This window comes from Erinaceus europaeus, chromosome 19 (assembly GCF_950295315.1).
Source record: "Erinaceus europaeus chromosome 19, mEriEur2.1, whole genome shotgun sequence".
Lineage (NCBI taxonomy): Eukaryota > Metazoa > Chordata > Mammalia > Eulipotyphla > Erinaceidae > Erinaceus > Erinaceus europaeus.
Window position 1 is genome coordinate 7,750,046 of NC_080180.1, and position 26,770 is coordinate 7,776,815.

The following is a 26,770-nucleotide window of genomic DNA, read 5'->3' on the forward strand; positions in this document are numbered from 1 at the left end:
GCACGTGGAGCAAAGTGCAAGGACGGAGTAAGGATCCCGGTTCGAGCCCCCGGCTCCCCACCTGCAGGGGAATCACTTCACAAGTGGTGAAGCAGGTCTGTAGGAGTCTGTCTTTCTCTATCCCTCTCTGTCTTCCCCTCCCCTCTCCATCTCTCTGTCCTATCCAACAACAAGGACATCAATAACCACAACATTAAACGAGGGCAACAAAAGGGAAAATAAACAACAACAACAATAATAAACCCTGACCTTGGGGCCCCCACTCAGATCCAAGGGAAGCTCTCAGTGGCTGTGTAAAGGGATCCATTCCGTCTTAATGAACCGCCTCACCTTCTGGGGCAGAGTATAACAGGATCATTCTCTGTACTCAATTGTCATACTTTTGTCTCAATGGACTAATGACAGAACACTTTCTTTTTTTAAAAAAAAAATTATTCATTTATTTATTTTGGAGACAGAGAAACTGAAAGGGGAGAGGGAGACAGAGAGGGAGAGAGACAGGGAGACACCTGGAGCACTGTTTCACCACTTGTGAAGCTTCCCCCCAGCAGGTGGGAACTGGGGGTTTGAACCCAGGTCTTCCCGCATTATAATGTGCGCTCAACCAGGTGCGCCACCACCCAGCCCCCAGAACTTTTTCCACGCGGCATCTCACCCATTATGATCTGCTATATTATCTACAATTTATGGTACCTTTTGTTCTTCTGTGAATTCAGAGTGATTGTGTTGAGCTTGGGCCTCTTTTTGCAGATGTCTCGCTAATCTGTAAAAAAGGAAAAGCACATTCTCAGAAAGGAAGGAAACTTAATTCTCAAGTGGGAAAAAAAAAAGGGGGTAATTGGAGCTTTACCAGACTCTCTTGTGACTTTTCCAGAAGAAGAGAGACAGAGACACCACGGTGCCGAGTGGCTGAGTGTTCCAATGTGGTGTCTAGGGCTTGACCCATGGCAAACCAGGCACATTCCAAGGTGAGCTTATCCCTGACCTAACAATGTAAGCCTGTGTTTCTTTAAAATATCCATTTATTCCCTTTTGTTGCCCTTGTTTTATTGTAGTTATTGATGTTGTCGTTGTTGGATAGGACAGAGAGAAATGGAGAGAGATGGGGAAGACAGAGGGGGGAGAGAGAGAGAGAGAGAGACACACCTGCAGAAACAAGCTCACCACTTGTGAAGCGACTCCCCTGCAGGTGGGGAGCCGGGATCCTTACACTGGTCCTTGCGCCTTGTGCCACCTGCGCTTAACCCGCTGTGCTACTGTCCGACTCACAAGCCTTTGGCTTTATAGATTTATTTATGAGAGAGAGAGAAAGGGAGAGAGGGAGAGAGAGGGGGGAGGGAGGGGGGACAGAGGAAGAGAGAGAGAGAGACACACAAAGTCTCCACATCCCTCTGGCATATGCAATGCCAGCAACTAAATTTGGGACCTCATACTTGACAGTCCAACACTATCAACTATGCCATGACCTAGGCCACACACATCTTTTAAAAATTTACTTACTTAGTCATTTATTCACGGGGGGGGGGGGGGGGAGAAAGAGAAAAAAATGAACCAGAGCATCAGCCCAGCACCTGCAATGTCAAGGATCAAACTCAGGATCTCATGTGTTTTGAAGCCCAACACTCCTCAGCAACCCTAACACTTCCCCAACCACTGTGAATCTTTTATGAAGCATCTGAGTATAAGGCTGCCTTATTTTTAGAGTCAAATACTTTATTCAAGACAATGAAAGTAAGATGCAGACCAGTTATGCTATTTTATTGGAATAAATTTCATCTCTAAGCAATGAAAACAGCCTTGGAACTGAAAAGACTCTCATATTCCATCTAATGCTACAGTAAGCATAGATTTCTCCCCCTAGTAATAAGCCAATAAACTGTTGTCCAGATTCAACTTAACAGTTCCAACCAGCCTAATAACAGTAGTAAAGAGAGCTTATCATTCTATCATCAATTTGATGACAAGATTAGTACACATTGGAAAATATAACAAAGTAAGTGCTACCAATTATAATTTTGAAAACCTCTTTCCCCCATGGGAAGTAAAGAACAGCCCCAGCACCCAGACATGGAAACCCTGTCCTGTTCAATTAAACTCACACTTTAAAAAAGCATCTAGGCTTTAGGTAAATTCTTAGAGGTGGTGAAACAGTGTGGCAGGTGTCTCTCTGTCTTCCTCTCTACTATCCCCTTCCCCTCTGGATTTCTGGCTGTCTATATGCAATAAATTCAGATAATGTAAAAGAATTCTTAAAAAGATCAGGTGTACAATTCAATCTATTTAATCGTCTCTAGTTTACGAAGGGCCCGCCCCCCATCAAGAAGCTCTTCCCTAAGATTGTAGTAAGGACAGCTCCTCCACATTACTTTAAATTTCTCCTAAGCATTAAGCCCCCACCCAAAACTGGAAACCCCTTCTTTTTCTTACAATGCTGCTCTAAGAAGTCTAATAAAGATGACTAAATGCAGGTACTACGCAGCCTTCAAACTCATGCGCTCACTCGACCAGGGTTTAGTGCTCGCACTAGCTTGGTGTCTTGGGGGGTGCTATGCAGCCTCTGGCTGAGGGCCCAGCTCTGTGGAGCCCTGAGAGAATCCCTCCTGGGGAAGTAAAGAAAAACCCCAGCATGTTCTTGGGCAGGTGAAGGTGACAGTTAAACAGAGCTGTTCCTCTCTCATCTTGTGTGTGTCCTGGGTAACAGGTTTAATTTGGACATTGTTTGCTTAGACCTTCTGACGGTATTTTGAGTTGGGTTCCATAATGCGCCCTGAATCAATCATTTCAACAGAATGCCACAATTACAATTCTATCTGGTTAACAGAACAGTGTCCTGATGTTAAGAGAACAAAACAGATAACCCCTCAGAAACCATGTCCTCAAACATCTGACATTCTATTCTAGAGGGAGAACGGGACAGACAGACATACACAAATAACACTGTCTTTGAAGTCACGTGGGTTAAACACTCTGGGCAGGTGGACAGGCATCGACGGCTGAGGCACTGCGAGTGGCTGTGGGCTCTGCAATCTTCAGTAAGCGGAGAAGCCAATAAAACAGTTCAACGGACATCCCACAAGCTTCTTTAAAGCCTGTATGTCTGTAACAGCAGCACCCAGATGGCTCCCTAACTCTTATTTGTTAAGGGGTGACCTTATTTTTTATTTCTTTTCCTTCAGAGTCATCACTGGGACTTGGTGTCTGCATTATGAATCCACTACTCCTGTGTTTCCATTTTTTGGGATAGAAAGAAATTGAGAGGGGAGGGGGAAGATAAGGAGGGAGAAAGATAAGAGACCTGCAGACCTGCTACACCACTTGTGAAGCATCCTCCCTGCAGGTGGGGAGCCGGGGGCTTGAACTGGGATCCTTGCCCTTTATACTATGTGCATCTAACCTGGTGCACCACAGTCCCAAGGGGGGGCGAACTTGTTTATTCCCGGGGGGAATCTGCCCCTGCGTGCCTGACGACAAAGACCCTGCTGCCTGCCCACCTAGGAGTGCCAACTGCATGGGGGCCCGGCGGTAGCGCAGCGGGTTAAACGCACATGGTGCAAAGCACAAGGACCCGGGTCAGGATCCCGGTTGGAGCAGGGGGGTCGCTTCACAAGTGGTGAAGCAGGTCTGTAGGTGTCTATTTTTCTCTCCCCCTCTCTGTCTTTCCCTCTATTTCTCTCTATCCTATCCAACAACAGCTATAACAACAACACTAACAAATACAAGGGCAACAAAATAGGAAAAACGGCCTCCAGGAGCAGTGGATTCCTAGGGCTGGCACCGAGCTCCAGCGATAACCCTGGAGGCCAAAAAAAAAAAAAGAAGTGCCAACTGCCCCAGTGGCCTCCTCCTGCTTCGCCCTTGAAGGCGATGGCTGAATCAGGTCGGTCCTTGTTCACACCCTTCCCGGAGCCCCAAATGCACCCTTGACTCCCCAACAGACCAGTGGCCTTCGTGCTGAAGCTGAAGGCAGTCAGATGGCTCCGAACCCGAGCTGGTTTCACGTACAGCCCGTGTGTCTACAAAGCTGAAGGGTCCTGGCAGTCAGTGACTCAGAACCACCCCGAGCCAGGAGGTCCCCTGCCTGCTGCTCCGCTGGGATGAGGCTAGAAAACCCGCCCGGCCCGTCTGCACTGGCCCAGCCCCATGGCTACGGTCGTGCCCAGGGTGAGAAGCCTGGTTCATCAGCCAGTGAGTGAGCGAGCAACCCGTCTGTCTGTCTGTCGTGTGTCCGTCCAGTTCTCTCTCTGCCAGGCACCTGCCTTCAAGTGCCTGGTTCAGACATCCCGAAGCCAGGCACGTGGGGGTTTGGAGTTAAAAAACAAAACCCAAACCCAACAACAACGACATCAATAACAACAATATAACCACAACAATAAAACAACAAGGGCAATAAAAAGGAAACAGACCCATCAATCAATCAATATATTACACACACACACACACACACACACACACACACACACACACACCCCCCACACCCCCCCCCCCCCAAACACAGATTTCAGCGGCAGAACCGTGTGGCCCAACCATAATGGCCACGGCGCCAGGGGCCCAGCCCCGCGGCTGTCTGCGGGCATCGCACGCGGGACACCATCTGCGGGGTGTCGGGGACACGCGGCCGCTGTCGCCCCCCCCCCCCCGTCCCGTAACCTGCTCTCCATCCCCCCCCCCCGACATCACTGGGGGGGGGGGCGACCGTGGCTTTTTTGATGGCCGCGCGGCTTTGCATTTGCAGCACGGGGCGCAGCAGCCCAGAACGCCTTTCTTTTTTCTTTCCTTTTGTTAAAACAAACAAAACAAAACAAAAAAAAACCAAAACCCAAACCCTGCGTAGATGCCGTCTCTGAATCGCAAAAACACCCTAGGAGCACTTGGGGGCGTGGGGGGGCGGCGGCGGCGGGGAGGCAGCCAGACGGCACCCGGGGGTGGGACCCCGGCGGGGGCGGGCGCTCGCCTGCACCCCGAAACTGCAGCGGCCCCCCGGCCCGGAGGGAGGGGAGGGAGGGGAGCCCCCCGAGAGCACGGTCGCCCCTCCTGCTCGCATCCTGCGCCGGCCCCACCCAAAGGCGCGCAGCCCGGCGACTCACGGCCCCCCGGACACCCACAGGGGCTCGGGGCGCCCCCCGGGGGTCACCCCGGGTCACCGCCACGTGGGTCCTCGGAGGGGGGACGACAGCCCGTTCTGCCGACGGGGCGAGGGGGCGGCGGGGGAGGGGCAGCGACGGCGGGGCCGGGGGCGCCCGGAAAGGCAGCCGGCGCGACCTGTCGACCGGCGGCGGGGTGGCGGGCGCGGCACTCACATCTGATACTCGTCGATCGCCTCCACCAGCTGGCCCCACGAGTCGAAGTCGGCGCCCCTCCGCAGGCTGGCGCCCCAGCGCTGCAGCAGACCCCGGGTGCCCTCCGCCATGGCGGCTGCCCGCGCTCTAGGGCGCCATGGTCCCCGGGCCGGGCCCCGACATCAACAGCGCCGGGAGGAGCCGCTCCCACTCCCGCCGCCGCCCGCCCGGGAGCCGCCGCCCAAGCCCGTTTGCCGCCACAGCCAAACTTGGCGGCGCCCGAGCGGCCGCCCCCCGACGCCCCGCCCCCGGCCGGCCCCGTTAGGCGGCGGACGCCATCGCTCCCCACGCCGGCGCCCGCCGCGGCCGGGGAGACCCGCCACGCCGGCGCCCCATCCCCGAGCACGAGCCGGAGGGGGGGTGACGAAGGGGCGACTCGTCACGGGGAGGACCGAGAGCAAGGGCTGCGTCCGGAGAGACCCGGAGGCCTGGGCGGCCGCCCTCGCGCGGAGCGGCGCGCACTTCCGCCTCGGGAGCCGTCATGGCGGCCGCGCCCACGTGACCCGGCTCGCGCTTCCGCCCTCCGGCCGCTCCCGGCCGCCCTCCCCTCCCGCTTCGGCGGCGCCTTGGCAGTCTGGCCTGCGGACTTGGACGACGCCGGGCTCCCCTCCGCAGTGCCGCCGCCCACACGGGGAAACCCGGTGAGTTATGGCAACGTTTCCCCGTGGCCCCCAGCCGGAGGGCCAGCCCCCCCCCACACACACACACACCCCTCTTACACCATCGCTAGACACTCCGGGGTCGTCGCCCGCAGAAGTCCCTGGGAGAAAGGGAAAAGGAACCCCATCATTGCTCCCGGAATCTAGCGTTAGAACAACTAGATCGGCCCGATCTCTTGTGCTTCTCCGTACAGTCAGCTGCAGGGCCTTGTAAGATAAGGGGGGGGCCATTCTGCATTCCGCTCCGGTGAATAGCATCGGCATTCCATAAAAATGCCTGTGAGGGAAAGAGGCGCGCCGTGGCTTCCGCGCCTGCGCAGCACGGCCACCCCCTGGCCTGGGCTTGGCGCAGCCGGAAGAGGCTGGAGGTAAACAGGAAATGGATGTTTGGAGCTGGGCGTGCAGCTCAGGTAGGTGGTATCTGCCAGAGGGCCGGGTTCGCCTGGGTGGCAACTCCCTAGTTGGTGATCAGACTCCTTTGGAGGCGGGGTGCGAGGCAGGTGTCCGGCTCAGTCTGGTTCTGAAGGCCCCCCAACCCCGGAACCTGTGGGTGAGTGTGTCTGATTCCACGCCCTTGAATTCCTGGGAAGTGAGGGTGCTGGACCTGGGGGTGGGCTGCAGACAGGGGGGCAGGAGCCGAGGAAGCAGCACTGGCCCAGAGGAGATACAGGCGAGTTGTCGTCAACGCGGAAGTGAGAGCCCGTCTGGAAAGGGTATTTGCAGGGGCGGGGGTGACGGTTTAGGGTAAAGGACTCTCATGACTGGAGGTCCCAGGTTCAATCCCAGGCAGCAGCGGGAACCGGAACCGAGCAGTGCCCTGGAAATAGACAAGAGAAGGAGTGTTTAGGGGAGTCGGGCGGTAGCGCAGCGGGTTATGCACAGGTGGCGCAGAGCGCAAGGACCGCTGGAAAGATCCGGGTTCGAGCCCCCGGCTCCCCATCTGCAGGGGAGTCGCTTCACAGGCGGTGAAGCAGGTCTGCAGGTTGTCTGTCTTTCTCTCCCCCTCTCTGTCTTCCCCTCTCTCCATTTCTCTCTGTCCTATCCAACAACAATGACATCAATAACAACAATAACTACACTAATAAAACAACAAAGGCAACAAACAGAAGGGAATAAGTAAATATTTAAAAAAAATTTTGTGTTATGTTTGTTTATTGGACAGAGGCAGCCAGAAATCAAGAGGGAAGGGGATGATAGGGAGAGAGACAGAGAGACACCTGCAGCCCTGCTTCACCACTCATAAAGCTTTCCCCCTGCAGGTGGGGACGGGGGCTGGAACCCAGGTCCTTGCGCATTGTATTACAAGCGCTTAACCAGGTGCGCCACCACCCGGCCCCAAATGAATATTTTTAAAAAGAGTATTTAGAGAAAGAAGTTTCACCGCATCAAGTGGTTCGTGTGCCTTGAATCTTAGAAGGTCTGGTCACTGTGGCTCTCGATGCTGCACGAGTTGACTTGAGGGCCAGCGAGGGCTAGAAGATGCTGCTGCGGGACCAGGCGCTGGCGCACACATCACAATGCCTGAGGACCCAGGTTCAAGCCACCTGCGGGGGGGGGGGGGGCTTCACGAGTGGTGATGGTGTCTCTCTCTGTCTCCCTCTTTACCTCCCCCTCCCCTCTCAATTTCTCACTGTCTCTCCAATAATAAATAAATATATGTATAAACTGCTTGTGAAGTGGTAAAGGTTTTGAGTCGTCAATGAGCCTGCTCGGTTTTCTTTTGCATGCATCCAAAGTGCGTTTTGTATCCTTTAAATAGCTGTTGATCTTGATAGCTGGTTTTGCTGTTAGGGAGGTGCTTAGAGTGAGTGTTTTGTATACTGTGCAGCCCACGGTTTATGTTTATTTTCAATAATAAAAGTTGAGGCCGGGTGGTGGCACTGTTGGTAGAGCATGAATGCTAGGGAGCGAGGACCCAGGTTCAAGCCCCCACCCCACTTGCAGGGTGAAAGTTTCACAAACTGTGAAGCAGGTCTGCAGGTATCTTTCTCTCCCCCTTTCTGTCTTCCCCTCCGCCACTTCTCTGTTCTGTTCAACAACAGTGAATGACAGCAACACTAATAACAACAACAACAAAACCAACAAGGGTAACAAAAAGGAAAATAAATAATCTGGGGCCAGGCGGTGGCGCACCTGCTTAGGTGCACACGGTACAGTAGGCAGGGAACACGGCTCCTGTCTGGCCACCTGCAGGGGCAAAACTTTGCGGGTGGTGAAGCAGGGCTGCAGGTGTCTCTCTGTCTCTCTCGCTCTCTCCTTAACTGTTTCTTCCTACCCTCTGGATTTCTGGCTGTCTATCCAATAAATAAAGATAATAAAAAAATAGGAAATAGACCTTAGAAAAATCATAGGGAATTTTTAAATTGGCATTTCATTTAGGTAGTTTTTCAAATGATCTTTAGAGTCAGGTTGTTGATCAAGTATAGTATTACTTGAAAATACTGGTTATCACTAGCTTTCACAAGTCATTTAAATTTTTCTTTCAAGTAGGCATTCGGCCTGCTTTGGAAGTCACTGTCATTTGGTCCTGTGCCCTTCTCATTTGCGCTGTCAAATCAAGTCTATAATCAGTGGATTGTTCTAACATTGGTTCAGGGAGGTAGTGACAGGGGATGCCCCAGGTGACATTGGAAACAAAACCAAGCTATGTGGAAGTGATTTTGTTTAAACTTGAATTTCCATGGGGCCAACACATCACCATCTAAGTCCTTGCCTCCCAGCAGGAGATGATTCGACACAGTAAATTTAGACATTCTTCGTCTGTACAGTGAACATTGTAGTTACTCTGGTTGAATTCCTTTAGTTGACTTTTTATATTTATTTTATTTGATAGGCCTGAGAGAAATAGAGGGGGGCATGTGTGAGGGAGGCACCCGCAGCACTGCTTCACCCCTGGCGATGTTTCCTTCCTGCAGCTGGGCTTGAACCCTTGTCCTTGTGCTTAGTAACATGGGCACTCAACTGGCTGCATGTCCTCAAAATTTCAAATTTAATTGAATTTTTTTTTTTTTTTGCCTCCAGGGTTATTGCTGGAGCTCAGTGTCTGCACTATGAATCCACTGCTCCTGAAAGCCATTTTTCCAATTTTGTTGTGCTTCTTGTTGTTATTGTTGCCATGGCTATTGTTTTTGCATAGAAAAAAACTGAAGAGTGAAAGGGAAGACAGAGAGGGAGAGAAAGATAAGACACCTGCAGACCTGCTTCACCGCTTCTAAAGCAACCCCCTGCATGTGGGGAGCCAGGGGCTCGAACCGGGATCCTTATGCCGGTCCTTATGCTTTACGCCCTGTGCACTTAACCCACTGTGCCGCCGCCCGCCCCCTAAAATTTAATTTTTTTTTACATTTATTTATTTATTTTCTCTTGTTGCCCTTGTTTTTCACTGTTGTTGTAGTTATTGTTGTTGTTTATATCATTGTTAGATAGGACAGAGAGGAATGGAGAGAGATGGGGAAGACAGAGGGGGACAGAAAGACAGACATCTGTAGACCTGCTTCACCGCCTGTGAAGCTACTCTCCTGCAGGTGGGGAGCCAGGGGCTCGAACCGGGATCCTTTCACTGGTCCTTGCGTTCTGCGCCACCTGCGCTTAACCCACTGTGCTACTGCCCCACTCCCAGATTTAATTTTTTATAGGCTTAATCTAAAGACTAGTTATACATGATTAAGAGATTTGACTTTTAGCAACGAAGCATATTTTGTTTTAAATTCTTTTTATAATTATATGTTTTTTATTATAACAGAGACAGAGAGCCATTGAGAGGGGAGGAAGTAGAGGGGGAGAGAGAGAGAGAGACAGAAAGACACATGCTGCCCTGCTTCACCACTCTTGAAGCTTCTCCTCTGCAGTTGGGGACCAGGGGCTTGAACCCGGGTCCTTGTGCACTATAATTTGTGCACTTCACCAGGTGTGCCACCGCCCAGTGCCCACATCTGTTATGTTTCATCTATTTCACATGAAAATGTACATACCCTGTGTGGGCTTTTTTATTGTTTACATGAGTTACCGTTAGATGTTCTTAGATTTTGTGCACTTTGTTTTTCCTTTTAGAAAATACCCAGAGAAAATGACACACTGGTTTCATAGGAACCCATTAAAAGCCACAGCGCCTGTCTCCTTTAACTACTATGGTGTGGTCACTGGCCCTTCCGCTTCAAAAATGTGCAGGTGGGTCCTGTTCAGTCTCAGCAGATATTACTCGAGCCCTCAAGCCCTCCTGGTCTACCTCCTGGTCAGACCTCTTGGGGTCTGAGTCTGTGACAAACAGCCCTTACCCTTTGACTTTTTATATGGTGTCATGTGAGGGGTTGACATACACTTGGAATGTCTACAGTCATTGTCCCTGTTATGTGACTTCTGGAACCCTGACGAAGTGCCCTTCTGAAATTAGATGTAGAATAGGAATACGTCCAGTTATTGGCCCGAGGCTTAGAGCTGGTGGTCTAAGTCTAGGATTGGACACGAAGCTGAGCCATGTGCAAACATAAATGAGACCTCAAGGGTGCACATATTCCCATGAGCCAGGGCCTGGTTTGACCCACTTCCTGGGGACGCCCCAAACAAATCTGCAAAGGCACAGGGTCTTAGAGAGCTTCCTGGTTGGTGAGCATGTGCGGAAAGGGGCATCCTGTTGAGCACGTTGTGGCCCTTCTCCCTCTCCCTGTTCAGCGCTGTCAGCACTGAGTTGAGTGGTAGAATCTGCAGCTGGTGCACCAAGTGGGGGAGGCAGCTTTCAGGTCCTGGTGCTTGATGGCGGGAGAGGGCTGACTGCAGCAGAGTTTGGCAGAAGACTGAAGTTTTATACATGTGCAGACAACTGCATGTACATTAGTCATGAATCCTTCCCAATTAAAAAGAAAAAGAGCCTCCAGTGGGTGTCAGTTGCTTGCTGGCATGGGGAAAATGGCCCCTTTCTGTTTGGGGATTGGGCTCCAGAACCCGCCTTAGCAGCTGATTAACTTGACTGGCTTTCTGTCTCTTGAAAGTGACTTGAGATCATCCAGAGCAAGATTACTGGAACTGTTCACCGACTTGAACTGTACCCCAGAAACCATGAAGAATGCAGCGGACTCTTATTTTTCACTTTTACAAGGTTAGTCATTTAGATAAATGGTAGGAACTTCAAAAGGACAGAAATTCTCAGTTCTGGGGCTGGCCAGGAAGGTAATCTAATGGTACTGCAAAAAGACTTTGATGCCTGAGATGCCAGAGGTCCTAGTGAAGTTCAGTCTCCAGCATCACCTTCAGCCAGAGCGGAGCAGTGCTCTGGTGAAAGAAACAGTTGTAGATTTCTCAGGTATAGACTCTCTGATTTTTCTAGACTGTTTTCTGTGGTATGCTCGAGCTTCAGTGATTGGCAACTCTTAACAGTGGTGTGTAACCTTCTTAAGTTTTGAAAATTAACCATATTCTGCTAGGAGAAGGGGCTGAGTTATAAGAAGGGAGAGAGGTGGGCTGCTGAGCACTTGGACTGTGCGTTGCTTTGTCGTGTGTACCACCCAGGTTTGAGCCCAGCCCCTCCGCATTGAAGCTTTACTGCTGTGGTCTCTAACTCTCAGCTACTCTGTTTCTATCTAAAAAATAAAATAAAATAAGAGGGACTTGGAGCTCAGATACTTGTAAAAGCTCATCTAAAAATCATTTAAATATAATATCCTGCATTTTTCTTTTTTTCTTTCTTTTTTTATTTTTTCGCCTCCAGGCTTACTGCTGGAGCTCGGTGCCTACACTTATGAATCCACTGCTCCTTGAGGCCATTTTTCCCATTTTGTTGACCTTGTTGTTGTCATTATTATTGTTGTCATTGCTGCTGTTGTTGTTGGATAGGACAGTGAAAAATTGAGAGGAGGGGAGACAAAGGGAGAAAGACAGACACCTGCAGACCTGCTTCACCTCCCGTGAAGCAAACCCCCCCACACAGGTGGGGAGCTGGGGGCTGGAACCAGGATCCCCATGCTGGTCCTTGTGCTTCGCACCATGTGTGCTTAACCTGCTTACCACCTGACCCCCTTTTCTTTTGAAGGTTTTTTTTTTTTTAATTTTATTTCTAATTAGGTAGAGACAGAAGTAGAGGGACAGAATGAATGAGACCACAGCACTGAAGCTTCCTTGAATGTGGTGGGGGCCGGCTGGCAGAGCAGTGCACTATCTTTGTGAGCTGTTTTGCCAGCCCTACTTTGTATTTTTATAAAACTGAAATACTTTGTACCATCCTACAGGTTTCATAAATTCGTTAGATGAATCTACCCAAGAAAGCAAATTAAGATATATTCAGAACTTCAAGTGGACCGATACATTACAAGGACAGGTTCCAAGGTAAGCAGTGCCAATAGTGATTGACTCCTACCCTCAGTATCTGAAGAATAAAATACAAGCTGGACAACATTTTCTCCTATCAGGAAACTCTAGATAACTGAAAATATTTGACCTGAATTTTTCTTTTTTTTTTTTTTTTGGTGATTGTTATTTATCTTCCCTTTTGTTGCCCTTTTATTGTTGTTGTAGTTGATGTTGTCGTTGTTGGATAGGCCAGAGAGAAATGGAGAGAGGAGGGGAAGACAGAGAGGAGGAGAGAAAGACAGACACCTGCAGATCTGCTTCACCGCCTGTGAAGCGACTCCCCTGCAGGTGGGGAGCGGGGGCTCAAACCGGGATCCTCATGCCGGTTGCCGGTCCTTGCGCTTAGCGCCACCTGCGCTTAACCCGCTGCGCTACCACCCGGCTCCCTTGACCTGAATTTTTCATCCTGTTAAGATATCATTCGCTTTTTCTGGATCAAATCTGTTTTTGAAATACTAAGTGTAAATGATAACTTGAACTAAAAAGTTTTGCCTTTTAATAATTAAAAGTTATAGAATGGTTTGAGAATTTAGAATCCAAACCTAGTTTTCAGTCTTTGCTTGCTTCTTTCACTCAGGACAGAATTTTGGTTTCTCCCCTCCGTTCTTTTTTTGATGGCTAGTTCAAAAGTCTTTGTTCTTTTCTCACCTCAACTCTGTTATTTTCTTTTGACTCACAGTGTGTGTTTCCTTGTTTTTCTTCACTGCTTCTGCTTTTTTTTAAAAACTTCTCCTCAGAACTGTGCCATCATTCACTTGAGCAAGTGCAAGACATCTAATTATAACAGGAAACAGTTCAGTGGTGGCAAATTTTTATTTAGTGACTCTTCTTCTTACATCATTGGGTTATTTCAAGACTCATATATGTTCTCAGTTTGCTTCAGAATCGTAAATGAGGGGATGGGGGATTGCTAAGAGACTAGAGCAGGCTTTACTGGGAAAGGCCTGTGGACTTGGACTTGGAATTCACATAGATCTTGCAGCAGTGTTTTGTCTTGGATGTGTAGTAAGATTCTAATAGAGATGGCTCGGTCATTGACTGAATTTAATGTTTCTAATTCTAGTGCCCAGCAGGATGCTGTTTTTGAGTTGATTTCCATGGGATTCAATGTTGCTTTGTGGTACACCAAATATGCTTCGAGGCTGGCTGGAAAGGAAAAGTAAGTTAGATGGGAAGGGCTGTGCACACGAAATAATTGTTAAGTGTGTGGAGCTGCATTATCAGGACATTTAGTCTGTTGATGAAAAGCATCACTTCTGACAAATGAGGTGCTGCCTCAGCTATTTCACCTGTCAGAAGTCTGAGCCCAGTGTCAAGAAATTTAATAACTTCTCTTGGGAAAATAAGACCTACAACCAAAGGAGAAGATTGAAGAGCTGGCTAAACAAGAGTACCAAGAGTCGGGCGTAGCGCAGCAGGTTAAGTGCAGGTGGCACAAAGTTCAAGGACTGGAGTTAAGATCTCAGTTTGAGCCCCCGCCTCCCCACCTGCAGGGGAGTCACTTCACAGGCAGTGAAGCAGCTCTGCAGGTGTCTATATTTTTCTCCCCCTCTCTGTCTTCCCCTCCTCTCTCTATTTCTCTGTCCTATCCAACAACAGTGACAGCAATAATAACAACAACAATGAAAAACAAGGGCAACAAAAGGGAAAATAAATATTAAAAAAATTAAAAAGTATTATAAGCAGGGAGTTGGGAGGTAACGCAGCGGGTTAAGCGTGCATGGCGCAATTAATAAATTTCTAAAAAATAATAAAATTAATAAATTTCTAAAAAATAATAAAATTTTGTGCTTATTTTTAAAATTTTTTATTATACTTACTGGATAGAAGTAACCAGAAATTGAGAGGGTAGGGGAGATAGGGTGAGAGACAGATTCCTGCAACACCTCTTCACCACTTGCAAAGCTTTCCCCTTGCAGGTGGGAACTGGGGGCCTTGAACCTGGGTCCTTACGTACTGTGACGTGTGCTCAATCAGATGTGCCAAAATTTTGTGCTTATTTAACATAGAGGATATGGCAGGAAAAATAAGAGACAACTTTGGTTATACTTCTAGGTAGGAGCATATATATATATATAAGTATATAAATACACACACACACACACACACGTAGTTATATTTTACTTATTTGATTTGATAGAGAAGTTGAGAGGTTAAGAAGATGAAAAGGAAGAGAGAGACAGAAAGAGACACCTGCAGTACTGCTTCACCACTCACGAAGGTTTCTCTCTGCAGATGATGGTCGGGGGCTTGAACCCAGGTCCTTGTTCATGGCAACACGTGCATTTACATGGTGCACCACCGCTGGGCACCATCCAAGCTTTTACTTCCTCTTTTGATTTGCATTTCATCTCTTTGGATGTTGTCAAACATTTGTTACTTTCTCAAATGCCCCTTTAGATTTTCTTTAAAAGGAAGAGAATTGATGGTGTGAAACCTAACTGCTTAAATCATGGTCTGACGGTAATGTTGGTGTTGATTTTTAACACCAGAAATGAGACTCATCCTCTAACTCTTGCAATCACTGTCTTTAAGCATAACAGAAGATGAAGCAAAAGAAGTCCATCGCAGCCTCAAAATTGCGGCTGGAATTTTCAAACATTTAAAGGTAAAGTAGTAATAACAGGTGTACACACAAATATGTATTTTCTTTTTAATTGCCACCAGTGTTATTGAATCTTGTTGCTGGCACTGAGTCCACCACACCTGGTGGTGGCCATCTTTTCCCTTTTTTTTTTCCTTTCCTTTTTATTGCTAAGACAGATAATCAACAAGGGAGGGGTCATAGAGCAGGAGAGAGAAGTTTCGACACCTGCAGACCTACTTCAAGCGCGCGCGCGTGTGTGCGTGCGCGCGCGCGCGCACACACACACACACACACACACACACACACACACACACACACACACACACACACACACACACACACACACACACACACACACACACACACACACACACACACACACACACACACCCGCAGGTGGTAAGCCGGCACTGAGACCCGGGTCCTTGAGCAGACAGCATGGGAGTATGTGCACTCAACTCGGTGAGCCTTGGCCCGGCCCCTGCTTATAATAACCTTTAAGTGTTAAATTGGTGGGAGTTTTGGTTTGCTGTGAATTTAATACTGCTTCCTCTCAGACAAGTTCTGTCTGTACTCTAAATTTTTGCTAAATTTCTAAGTTGAAAGTCTTGTAACTTCCAGTGACATTTTCTGGGTTAAAATAAAATGTGAGTCCTGGGAGTTGGGCGGTAGTGCAGCGGGTTAAGAGCACGTGGCACGAAGTACAAGGACCAGCGGAAAGATCCCAGTTCAAGCCCCAGCTTCCCACCTGCAGGGGGGGTCGCTTCACAGGCAGTGAAGCAGGTCTGCAGGTGTCTATATTTCTCTCCCCCTCTCTGTCTTCCCCTCCTCTCTCCATTTATCTCTGTCCTATCTAACGATGACAACAACAATAAAAACAAGGGCAACAAAAGAGAAAATAAATAAAATTTTTTTTAAATGGGAGTCCTTCATAAACTTTCCCCTTTTAGGAAAGTCACATCCCACGCCTTATCACGCCTGCAGAGAAGGGGAGAGATTTGGAGGCACGGCTGATAGAAGCTTATGTTGTCCAGTGTCAAGCTGAAGCTCAAGAAGGTATTCTAAATATTGTAAGATTTCTCTGCTTTAGAAAGGCTGCTGGCATGTAATTCTTTCTGCTTTTAAACAGAATTAGCTGGGTTTTAAGTTTTGAGAAGTTTGTCATGAGTAAGTATTCACCTCTAGCATTTGTCTTCATTTTTAGTTAGTAAGAAAAGGCCTTACAGTTTAACGGCTCTGTGGGGCTGGGTGGTGGCGCAACTGGTTGAGCACACCTGTTACAGTGTGCAAGGACCCAGGTTCAAGCCCCCATCCCCCACTTGTGGGGGAAAGCTTTGCGAGTGGTGAAGCAGGGCTACAAGTGTCTCTTATCTCTCCCTCTCTATCTCCCCCAACCTCTCGGTTTCTGGCTGTCTCTAGCCAATAAATAAAGTGTTGTTGTTTTTTTTTTTTAAATTAGAAAAGTAAATAAAGCTTGGAAAAACAGAAAGAAAAAAGCAGTTTAATGACTCTGTATGAGCATTTTGACTCCCTGCCATTCCTGATAACAGTTTATTCCCAACTCCTCTCTCTCTCTCTCTCTCTCTGCACCTCACTTAACTTCTTGGCCTCTTCCACTATGTGGAAGACTCACCTTGACATCATCACCTTTTTAATGGTGTGATACAAATGAAGACTTAAGCAAAAACAGTACTAAAATACTTTGTAGGATTTCATTTTTTTCTTTCTTTAAATTCCAGTGCTCTGAAAGTATGTTTGTTGTTGTTGTTGCTGCTGTTCTTCCATCATAATTTATGGGATTACCTAGCAGGTGGCTGGTGACTTATTTAAGAAATAGGTTTCTGTAATGAGAGCACTTAAGAATAGGTTTCTGAGGGACTGGGCAGTGGCGCACCAGGTTAAGTGCACAGGTTACTATGCACAAAGACCCAGGTTCAAGCCACTTATCCCCATCTACAGTGGGAAAGCTTCACAAGCGGAGAAGCAGTATTGCAGGTTTTTCTGTCTGTCTTCCCCCATTCTCTCTCAATTTCTCTTTGTGCTGTCAAATTAAATAATTATAGTAAAACATTAAAAAAAAAAAAAGGGGAGTCAGGCGGTAGCACAGCGGGTTAAGTGCCAGTGGCGTAAGGCGCAAGGACTGGCATAAGGATCCCTGTTCGAGCCCCCGGCTTCCCACCTGCAGGGGAGTCGCTTCACAGGTGGTGAAGCAGGTCTGCAAGTATCTATCTTTCTCTCCCCCTCTGGCTTCCCCTCCTCTCTCCATTTTCTCTCTGTCCTGTCCAACAACGACGATAGCATTAACTACAAGTAATAGCTACAACAACAAGGGCACCAAAAGGGAATAAATAAATATTAAAAAAAAAAAAAAGTTTTGAATATGCTCAATGTTCATGTTGGCATGCTCTGTAAATTGCTAAAAAAAAAAAAAAAAATGTTTTAACCAACTTTGTTAAAATCCCAAGTCAATTTGAGATGCTGTTGTGAGGAACTTGAGGTGAATGCACTCACTTCATTGTGTTTTGGCCACAGTGACCATTGCTCGGGCAATCGAACTCAGACACGCCCCAGGACTAATTGCTGCGCTGGCTCATGAAACAGCCAATTTCTATCAGAAAGCTGGTGAGCAAAGAACTTCATGTTGTCTTTAGCATCTTTATGTTTTCAGATTTATTTGCTTCTGGCACAAGAAAAAAATGAAACAAAATCAACACCAGATAATTTGATTTGAAAAATAGATCCTCTGCATTGATTTACTGATTTCATTTAAAAAAATAACACCTTGAGCTGTTTAGTTAATAAACTGCATAACTCCTAAGGGGAAGGAAGCTGCTATACTTTCTAACTGGTAATAACGTTTTAGAAATTTTATAGCAAACATACAGTTACTAATCTTATTTAGACAAGAAATGAAAATCCAAAGAGTTAATGAATATAACTGGCCTGTGATTTAACTACTAGAGGGGAAAGCTGGGTCTAGAACTCGGGTCTCCTGAATTAACCATGCTTCTCTTCATTCACTTCTTAGGAAAAATGTCTCTGTGTTCCTACATATAGGATGATCGCTATTTTAGCTGCTGGGTATCAGTAGAACAGTTTGATAGTTTAAGGACGTGTACCCCAATGAAACCATGTTCTGGAGACATGAACTTGAGTTTTACAGCATTGGCTGAGTTCATATAGCGCAAAGCACAAGGACCGGCGTAAGGATCCCGGTTCGAGCCCCCAATTCTCCACCTGCAGGGGGTTCACAGGCGGTGAAGTAGGTCTGCAGGTGTTTATTTTTCTCTCCCCTTCTCTATCTTCCCCTCTCTCGATTTCTCTGTCATATACAACAACAGTGACAGCAATAACAACGGTGAAATGGCCGCTAGAAGCAGTGGATTCATAGTTCAGGCATTAAGCCCCAGATGTACCCTGGAGGCCAAAAAAGCATAGGGTGAGGAGAACACTTAAGTAGTATGTATAGAGACAAAAAAGAACTTTGCACGGGCTGGGACCTTTAGACAGAAACTTTGAGCTGACACAGGGCAAGTGATAGGAGAAAGGGTGGGAAAGTCCTGTGCAGGCATGGGCCTAACGATGATTTCTGACCTTTACCCAGTGGGTAGTTGGGACCCATTAACTGATGGAAAGGAAGTCTGATGTGATTAGATTTAAATCTAAGAAGGCCCTCTCTGGATGAGAAATGGATTTGGCAGGTGAAGGCTGGTTTGCTTAGCACTGAGGAAGAAATGATTGTTACTGTCCATGGAAGAAATGATGAGAGTTTTGACTAAGACAGCAGAGGAGGATATGAAGAGAGAGAAAGAAGAGTGTTGAGAGATTTGGCAGGCTGTGTGCCTGTATGTGTTTGGCCGTGTTCCATGTGGGAGCAGAGGAGCCCCCCCCACACCCTGTGTGACTCGGGTGACGAGGCTATACATTTCAGGAGCGAGGGAGATGGTAACTGACTTTGACCTTTCAAGTTTTTATCGTCTTTTTTTTTTTTTTTTTTAATGATCAAATTCAGGACTTTATGCTTCCTAGTTCAGTGCCTTACTGTGCCACCTCTCGAGCCCCATCTTTGTCTTAAACTTACTAAACCACAGAGCTGTCCTGTTATTCAGCCAGTCTTATTATATAGTTGAATGTCATTTTCGGCAGACAAGCTACTGTAAATAAAGCAAGGTTTTAAAGGTACGTATGCTTGAGTTTTGGATTCAAATGTTTTTTTCTTCTGAACACATGAACTAAAGCAACCTTTTAGTGAATCAAGGTGAAATTATATTTTGCTTTTTAAAATGTAACTTTAGATCATACTTTATCCAGTTTGGACCCTGCATACTCAGCGAAGTGGAGGAAATATCTTCACCTGAAAATGTGTTTCTACACAGCTTACGTAAGTGTCTTATGTCGTCAAAACCAGTGCCAGTTACTGTCCTGCCCACCCCTTGAGTACCAGGCCCGTCAGTTAGCTGGAGTTCATTCACAACTCAGCAGTCAGAAACTTTCCTGTCAGTGCAGCCATTGTGAGCTCAAGAGGGTGGAAAGGGACGAGGTCCAATTGTAAGACTGGGCTGCAACAATGGGGCTGCTCGACTCAGGTCTGCTCTCAAGACAGAACCTTTCATTTACTGAGAACGAGTTCTTTCAGTTGTTTGGCCTGAACATCAAAAAAGGTAGCGATCAATTCCAGTCTTAATATGACACACTGTGTCCCCTGGGATGGTGATAGATCATTAACTAACGCCTTTAGGAAGCTACTTATCAATCTGATATACCCAGAGATAAACATAAGATGTGCAAGCTCATTAAAACAGCAACAACAACAACAAAAAAACCCTTTTTTTTTTTAAGGTCTGAGTATAGATGCTTTTTCTTTCTTTGTTTCTTTCTTTCTCTTTTTCACCCCAATTTTATTTACACCAGGATTATTGCTGGGGATCCACGCCTGCATGGTGAATCCACCACTCTTGGTGGCAATTTTTAAAAATTTTTTTATTTATTTTTATTTGATAGGACAGAAAGAAATTGAGAAGGGAAGAAGAAATAGAGAAAGAGGGAGGGAGACACCTGCAGTACTTCTTCTCCACTTGTGAAGTGTTCTCCCTGCAGATGGGGAGCCAGGGCTTAAACCTGGGTCCTTGCACATGATGTTGTGTGCGCTTAACTAGGTGCACCACCGCCTGGCCCCTGATACTTGTATTTCTTATGTGATACTACACATAGTCTCTCTGTTGATGTAGATAATTATTTTTAAATATTTGCTTATTTTCCCTTTTGTTGCTTCTGTTTTTTATTGTTGTTGTAGTTATTGTTGTTATTGATGTCATTGTTGTTGGATGGATGGAGAGTGGAGGGGAAGACAAGGGGAGAGGTAGATAAGACACCTGCAGATCTGCTTCACCACTGGTAAAGCAGGTGGGGAGCCTGGGGCTTGAACCCAGATCCTTATGCTGGTCCTTGCACTTTGTGCCACATGCGCTTAACCCCCTGCGCTACCGCCCGACTCCCTGATGGAGATAATTTAAAGAGGGAACATGTCTTGCTTTAGACTGATAAATTTGTTTTAAACCCTGTTTAATTTTTTAACTTCAAAACCCAACACTTTTCTGTCCCCTCCGCTTTTCTCCCCCCTTTCTGTTCAGCACTGTAATTTCCTTTTTTTTCCATTATGTGCTAACTTTTAAAAACAGGTTTCATCAAATACTGCTTGTTCTTACTCCAGGGTTATTAGGCGAGATTGACTCAAGGATACTATGTAAAATCATGTTTTATACTAACAGGTATGAGAAAGCTTATTCAAGTGAAGAAATGTAAGGGGTTGTACCCATATTTCAAGTAGTGGACAGGCATTTGACTGGCTGACACACATGTAGAATAGTACTGAAAGCATCAACCAGTTGAGAGAATAAGCACTTTTTTTTTTTTCTCTTTAATCAGGCTTACTGCTATCACGGCCAGACCCTGTTGTCAGGTGATAAGTGTGGAGAAGCAGTTAGATCTCTCCAAGAAGCAGAAAAATGTAAGTATTCTTACCAGAATATTAACTGTACCTCAAAAAGAAATGGCTTTTTTTGAATACGTTATTTGTTTTATTTTATTTTTTAAAGTTTATTGTTATCTTTATTTATTGGATAGAGACAGAAATCGAGAGGGTAGGGGGAGACAGAGAGGGAGAGAGACAGAGAGACACCTGCAGCCCTGCTTCACCACTTGCAAAGCTTTCCCCCTGCAGGTGGGGACCAGGGGCTCAAACCTGGGTCCTTGTGCACTGTAATATGTGTGTTCAACCAGGTGTGCCACCACGTGGCCCCAAAAAGAAATGTTTTATCATGAACAGGGAATAGGAAGTTTGAAGACATTTGAGCTAATTTCATGAAATGGGAATGAATGAGGTAATTGGAGAAAAGAAAAAATAATGTTTCAGAAACCTCAGATCTATAGAAATAGTCATCTCAGGGGTCGGGCAGTGGCGCAGTGGGTTAAGTGCAGGTGGCGCAAAGCACAAGGACCAGCGTAAAGATCCCGGTTCTAGCCCCGGCTCCCCACCTGCAGGGGCCAATCTTCATGATCGCTAAGGCAAGTACTGCAGGTGTCTCTCTGTCTCCCTCCCCATCTCCCTGTCTCTTCTCAGTTTCTCTCTATCCTGTCAGAGGGTAGTGGAGGGAAAGGGTGCCCGGAGCAGTAGATTTGTGTGGCAGGCATTTAGCCCCAGCGATAATCCTGGTGACAATAAAAAAGTTGTGTTTTTTTTTCTAAGTACCCCTTTCCCTTTACATTATCCTTTGTATTGCTATCACAGTAGGTGAAGCATTGTAAGATTTTCTGCCATCTCTTACATAAAGCCTTTTTAGTAGAGACCAATAATTACAACTCAACTTTATGTTCCTTTCACATGCAGATTTCGCCAAGGCAGAAGCATTATGCAAAGAATACGGAGAAACCAAAGGGCCTGGGCCAACAGTCAAACCCTCAGGACACTTGTTCTTTAGGAAACTGGGGAGTCTTGTGAAAAATACCCTAGAAAAATGTCAGAGAGAAAATGGATTTATGTAAGTACAGCTCAGTATTAATTGGTAATTGTTCATGGAAGGGGGTTGAGCAGAGAGCTCACTGGGTGTGGTATTTGCCTTGCCATGCAGGCCAGCCAGGGTTCCAGCTCCACAGGGCAGGTGCTGCAGCATCTTGGGAGTGTGTGTGTGTGTGTGTGTGTGTGTGCGCGCGCACGCATGCGCGCGTGTACATGTGCATGTGCGTGTGTCTCAATGAAAAAGCCTCCCAGAGCAGTGCCACTGTGCATGCAAAAGGCCCCAACTCCGCAGCATAATAATGATAATAATAATAATATATATATATATATATATAACTACACAGCTTAAATGTTGAGTAGGTTTCAGTAATATCTTAGTTTCTGCTCCTGGAGACTCTGTCAGGTCGCACTGGAGTTGAGCACTGACTGTCATGGTCTACACTGACTTTGAGCACAGTAGCTACTCAATAGTGACAACATGAACAGCTTTTTTTTTTTTTTTTTAATTGCAGTTACTTCCAAAAAGTTCCCGCGGAAGCCCCACAGCTAGAACTCAAAGCAAATTACGGCCTTGTAGAACCTGTCCCTTTCGAATTTCCTCCTACAAGTACAAACTGGACACCAGAGATGTTGGCAGCTTTTGATCTCACCAGAAGACCCAAGGATGACAGTGTATGAGATTGGGTGTCTGTTGTTTTTCTGTTAACAGAAGTTTAAAAAGAGAATGCAGGGACTGGGCAGTACCTATCTGGTTGAGCACACACGTTACTGAGCAAGAACCTAGGTTCAAGGCCCCGATCCCAACTTGCAGGGCTGAGGGGAGAGGGAGGACGGACTTCACCAGTAGGTAAGCAGTGTTGCAGGTCTCTCCCTCTTATTCTCCTTTGCCTTCTACCCCCCTCACTTTCTCTTTATCCTATCAAAAATAAGTAAATTAAAAATAAAACTCTGGAATTTAAAAAGATAGTTCTGACCTAGCACTTTAATAATTATCTAAGTAGATACCATGTTTATCTAATTGCTCTAGAACTCTCAGAGGTAAGGTCTCTATGCCTTAAGTTATCTTCTGGTTCTCTACATAACTAACTGATATTTTTAACATTCTATCTTACCTTCTGACAATGTCTTAGTCTTTCCTTTGAGAAGAGTGTGGGAAGAGAATCAAAAACTGGTTCACCATTGTTTGTATTGTTATGGCATTACTCTTCCTTTGATCTAGCATCATACAGGATGTTTGAGGATTTGACCATTTCGACATTTTATGAAACCATCTAAGAGCAAGATAATTTGTTTTTTCTAATAGTTTTTTTTTAAAGATTTTTATTTATTATTGGATAGAGACAAAGTGAGAGGAGGAGGAAAGAAGATAGAGAGGAGAGAGACAGAGACACCTGCAGCTCTGCTTCACCACTTGTGAAGGTGGAGACCAGGGGCTTGAACCCAGGTCTGTGCACACTGTAGTGCGTGCACTTAACCGGCCCTTCAAGAGATAATTTCCAGCCCACACTGCAACCATTTTTTCTTAGCATGACCGTCTTTATATCCTGTTTAGTCTTTCAAATAATGCCTTATAAGCTGCCTCATGACTATCGTAAGTTATTTCAGATTTACTGTTCTATATTAGCTCCATCCCTCTCCTGGCCCAGAGCAAGCAAGAGTCATTCCTCTGACTTCCCTGCCACCTGGGCTTTTATCTTCCCTGGCTTAGATGCAAGCACCTAAGGCGTTGTTAATCTTTTGACGGCTTTGTTAACCTCAGTGCTGAGTAAATGGAAAGGAAGCCAGTATGAGTTTGCTGTGTCTCAGTGTATGAACTCACACTGCATTTTCCCCCCTTTCTCTCTAGGCCAAACCCAAAGCAGAAGAAGCAGTGAAACCTATGAAAGAGCCAGATGTCAAACCTCAGAAGGACACTGGCTGCACCGTCTCCTAGATGGTCACTGCTGTCTCTGCTGGGAGAGGCGAGATGGCGGCGTCGGCCCGGGAACACCACCTGCCCTCTCTTGGATGGTCTCTCTGAAGCCTACGGGGTGACTTGGTGCATTCAGTGGGAGTCTGCCTTCAGCTTACTCTTCATTTCCTGGATAGTGGAGATATTCCAGATATTCAGGACAACACGGGCAAGAGTTCATTGGGCCTCTGAAGGGCATATCGGCATTGGCATGGGGTTGGGGGTGGTGGCGACTTGTCTTTTTTTTTTCCCCTTTCAAACACTAGATAGTAATGTCTTTAGGATAATAGAGTCTGTTTTTCTTTTTTAAAATATCTTATTTATCTTAATGAGAAAAAAGGTCTAGAGAGAGAACAAGAGACCAGAGCACTGCTCAGCTCTGGCTGATGGTGAGATTGAACCCAGGAACGAACTTAGGTATGAAAGTCTTTTGCAGAACCATTCTGCTATCTCCGCAGCCCACAGTTACGTTTTTCTGTCTTCACAAAGGGCATTTATTCTTCTTCTTGTTAGATGCCAGGATTGTGGCAAACTTGTCATGTTTTGTTGTCTTTTCTGGTGAAAAAAGCATTTACAATGAAAGATAAAATCTTCATAACAGATCCCTTAGATATGTTAGAATACATAATTAAGCTCAATCACAGGTATATCAAGACTATTCAAGAACTTACTCTTAGTAGTTCTACACTTCATTTCAGTCTCAGTAAACCTACAAAGATTTTTTTTTTACAAGTACTTTTCTATTTATTTTTAAGGACACAGCTCTTGGTGTTTCTACAGGAGAATAAACAGAATGAAATGCTTTTGTAGAAACCAAAGAATCACATGTAAATTAAAATACCTGTAACCTAAAAGAGATAAGTTGTCCTGAATTACACTGGCAATTGACTTCTTTGTCACAGAAGTTACAGTAAATGCATTTGTCAACCTTCTATATATGTTGTTTTCATACAGTTTTGTCATCGGCATAACTTCACAGAGCTGTATTGTTTGAGGCCAGATTCCAGAGCAAAAACTTAAGAGAGCAAACATAGTCTGATCTTAAAGATAGCTTGAAATACTTGAAGCTTAGCTTAGCTTAGCATATATATATAAACTTGGGGAATAGTGGATTTATGTAGTACTTTAACAAACGTAAAACGACTGTAGGATTATCTTTTGATTACCTCCTGAGGCATTAACTAGTTTTCCTATTAGAGGTGACTGACTGGTCGGTTCACTTATTAGAAGTCATAATAGTCTATGTTGAGAGTTAACTGTGCTGAGCACTTAATGAATCATTGGATCCACACAGCGACCCTGTGAGGAAAACCTACATAAAGTATTGAACTCTAGGAGTAAGCTTTGATCATGGAGAATAAGTAGACTGCATATCAGAATCAGTCTGTAATCAAGTAGGTGATGACAAGTCATCGTTGACACTTTTAAAAATGTTGCATAGTATCAGTGAGATTTTTTTTTTTAATATATGAAAATGTTGATTTAATCACTGCTTGCAGTATATTTTAATCCACAGTTGCCAGAGTTAGTGGAGTGGTAACATTTTGCTGTCTACAGAAAAATAAAGTCTTAAATTTCACTGTATTTTGTGTGATACATAACTAAAAACATGAGCTGTCTTTCAGTCTGCTGTATGCCTCTGCTGACCAGCCTTTAAACAGCATTGATGCCTGTTTATTTCTGTCCACTTGGGGGACCTACCTACCTTAGGCACCTGTGCCCATGAGCCTGGTCACATAGAAGTTTTCACCTCTACATTTTTACACTTCCCACTACCATATCTGGAATGAAAGCTTACAGTAAGCTCAGTGCTTTGTAATATGCAGTCAATACTGGTAATTGCTTTTAACCAGTCATTGACAGCTTTGACATAAGCACATAATAAATACTCTGTGACTCATCAAAGATGACTCTTGTGACTAAAATATCATATATATATATATATATAAAATCTTTGAAATGGTGTTGGGAGATTGGGGGTTAACAAATCTAGAGAAAGGTCACTGGTTACTACATACATTCCATGTTTATTTTAAATCAGGAATGAACTAACATCCTGCTGTTGTTTGCATAATGAATTATTTATGAAAATAAAAGTAACTTTACTTAAAACTGCATTGGGATTTCAATGTTAACACTGTTTTCATATATTTTTTAATTTATTAATGAGATAGGAAGAGAGAAACAGATGGGGGCTGGGCGGTGGCACACCGTGTGAAGCTCACACAGTTCAAAGCTCAAGGATCCAGGTTAAAGCCCCCAGCTCCCCACCTGCAGAGGGGTCGCTTGAATCATTGAAGTAGGTATGCAGGAGTCTCTTGTCTTTCTCCCTCCCTATCTCATCCTCTCTCAATTTCTCTCAGTCTTATCCAAATAAGAGAGAGAGAGAGAGGGGAGCCGGGCGGTGGTACAGTGGGTTAAGCACACATGGCGCAAAGCATAAGGATTGACATCAGGGTCCCGCTTCGAGCCCCAGGCTCCTCACCTGCAGGGGGGTCACCTCACAGGTGGTGAAGCAGGTCTGCAGATGTCTATCTTTCCCCTTCTGTCTTCCCCTCCTCTCCATTTCTCTCTGTCCTATTCAACAACGACAGCAATAACAACGATGATAAACAAGGGCAGCAAAAGGGAATAAAGTTAAAAAAAAAAAAAAGAACCAGCTATCACTGGTACATGCCCTGTGGTGTGCTGGAGATTGAACTCCTGCTTGAGAGTCCAGTGCTTTATCTGCTGTGCCACCTACAGGACTACTTTATTATTTACTGGGTATTGACAGGTGAAGAGTAGGGAGATAGAGACGTCTGCTGCACTGTCTCACCACTCATGAAGCTTTCTCCCCCACAGCTGGGGTTGGGAGCTTGAACCAGGGTCCTTGTACATGTT

General features: G+C 46.0%; 2 protein-coding genes across 5 annotated transcripts in view; one reads left to right on the plus strand and one right to left on the minus strand.

Moving 5' to 3' along the window:
* AIDA (axin interactor, dorsalization associated) overlaps nucleotides 1-5,433 on the minus strand; it is a 40,278-nt gene extending 34,845 nt beyond the window's left edge. For both annotated transcript variants that reach the window (XR_009546299.1, XM_007521310.3), the window contains exons 1-2: nucleotides 5,298-5,433; nucleotides 694-763 (exon numbers count right to left, since the gene is read on the minus strand). Coding sequence is in view for 1 of the 2 variants with exons in the window: in XM_007521310.3 (XP_007521372.1) it covers nucleotides 694-763; nucleotides 5,298-5,407 (180 nt within the window). In the remaining variant the exon portion in view is untranslated. The remainder of the gene's footprint in view (nucleotides 1-693; nucleotides 764-5,297) is intronic.
* On the plus strand, nucleotides 5,406-25,471 carry BROX (BRO1 domain and CAAX motif containing). Of its 3 annotated transcripts, none has more exons than XM_007521307.3 (13): nucleotides 5,406-5,977; nucleotides 10,046-10,162; nucleotides 10,981-11,087; nucleotides 12,214-12,310; nucleotides 13,398-13,493; nucleotides 14,870-14,942; nucleotides 15,872-15,977; nucleotides 17,454-17,543; nucleotides 19,217-19,302; nucleotides 20,847-20,928; nucleotides 21,808-21,958; nucleotides 22,449-22,608; nucleotides 23,783-25,471. In XM_007521307.3, the coding sequence occupies exons 1-13, from the start codon at nucleotides 5,406-5,408 to the stop codon at nucleotides 23,867-23,869; spliced, it is 1,824 nt and encodes a 607-aa protein (XP_007521369.2). In that variant the 3' UTR covers nucleotides 23,870-25,471. The 3 variants fall into 3 exon arrangements, with proteins under 3 accessions (XP_007521369.2, XP_060034456.1, XP_060034455.1); XM_060178473.1 differs by lacking the exon at nucleotides 5,406-5,977 and adding an exon at nucleotides 6,688-6,708; XM_060178472.1 differs by lacking the exon at nucleotides 5,406-5,977 and adding an exon at nucleotides 9,071-9,225.
* The last annotated feature ends 1,299 nt before the right edge of the window (nucleotides 25,472-26,770 follow it).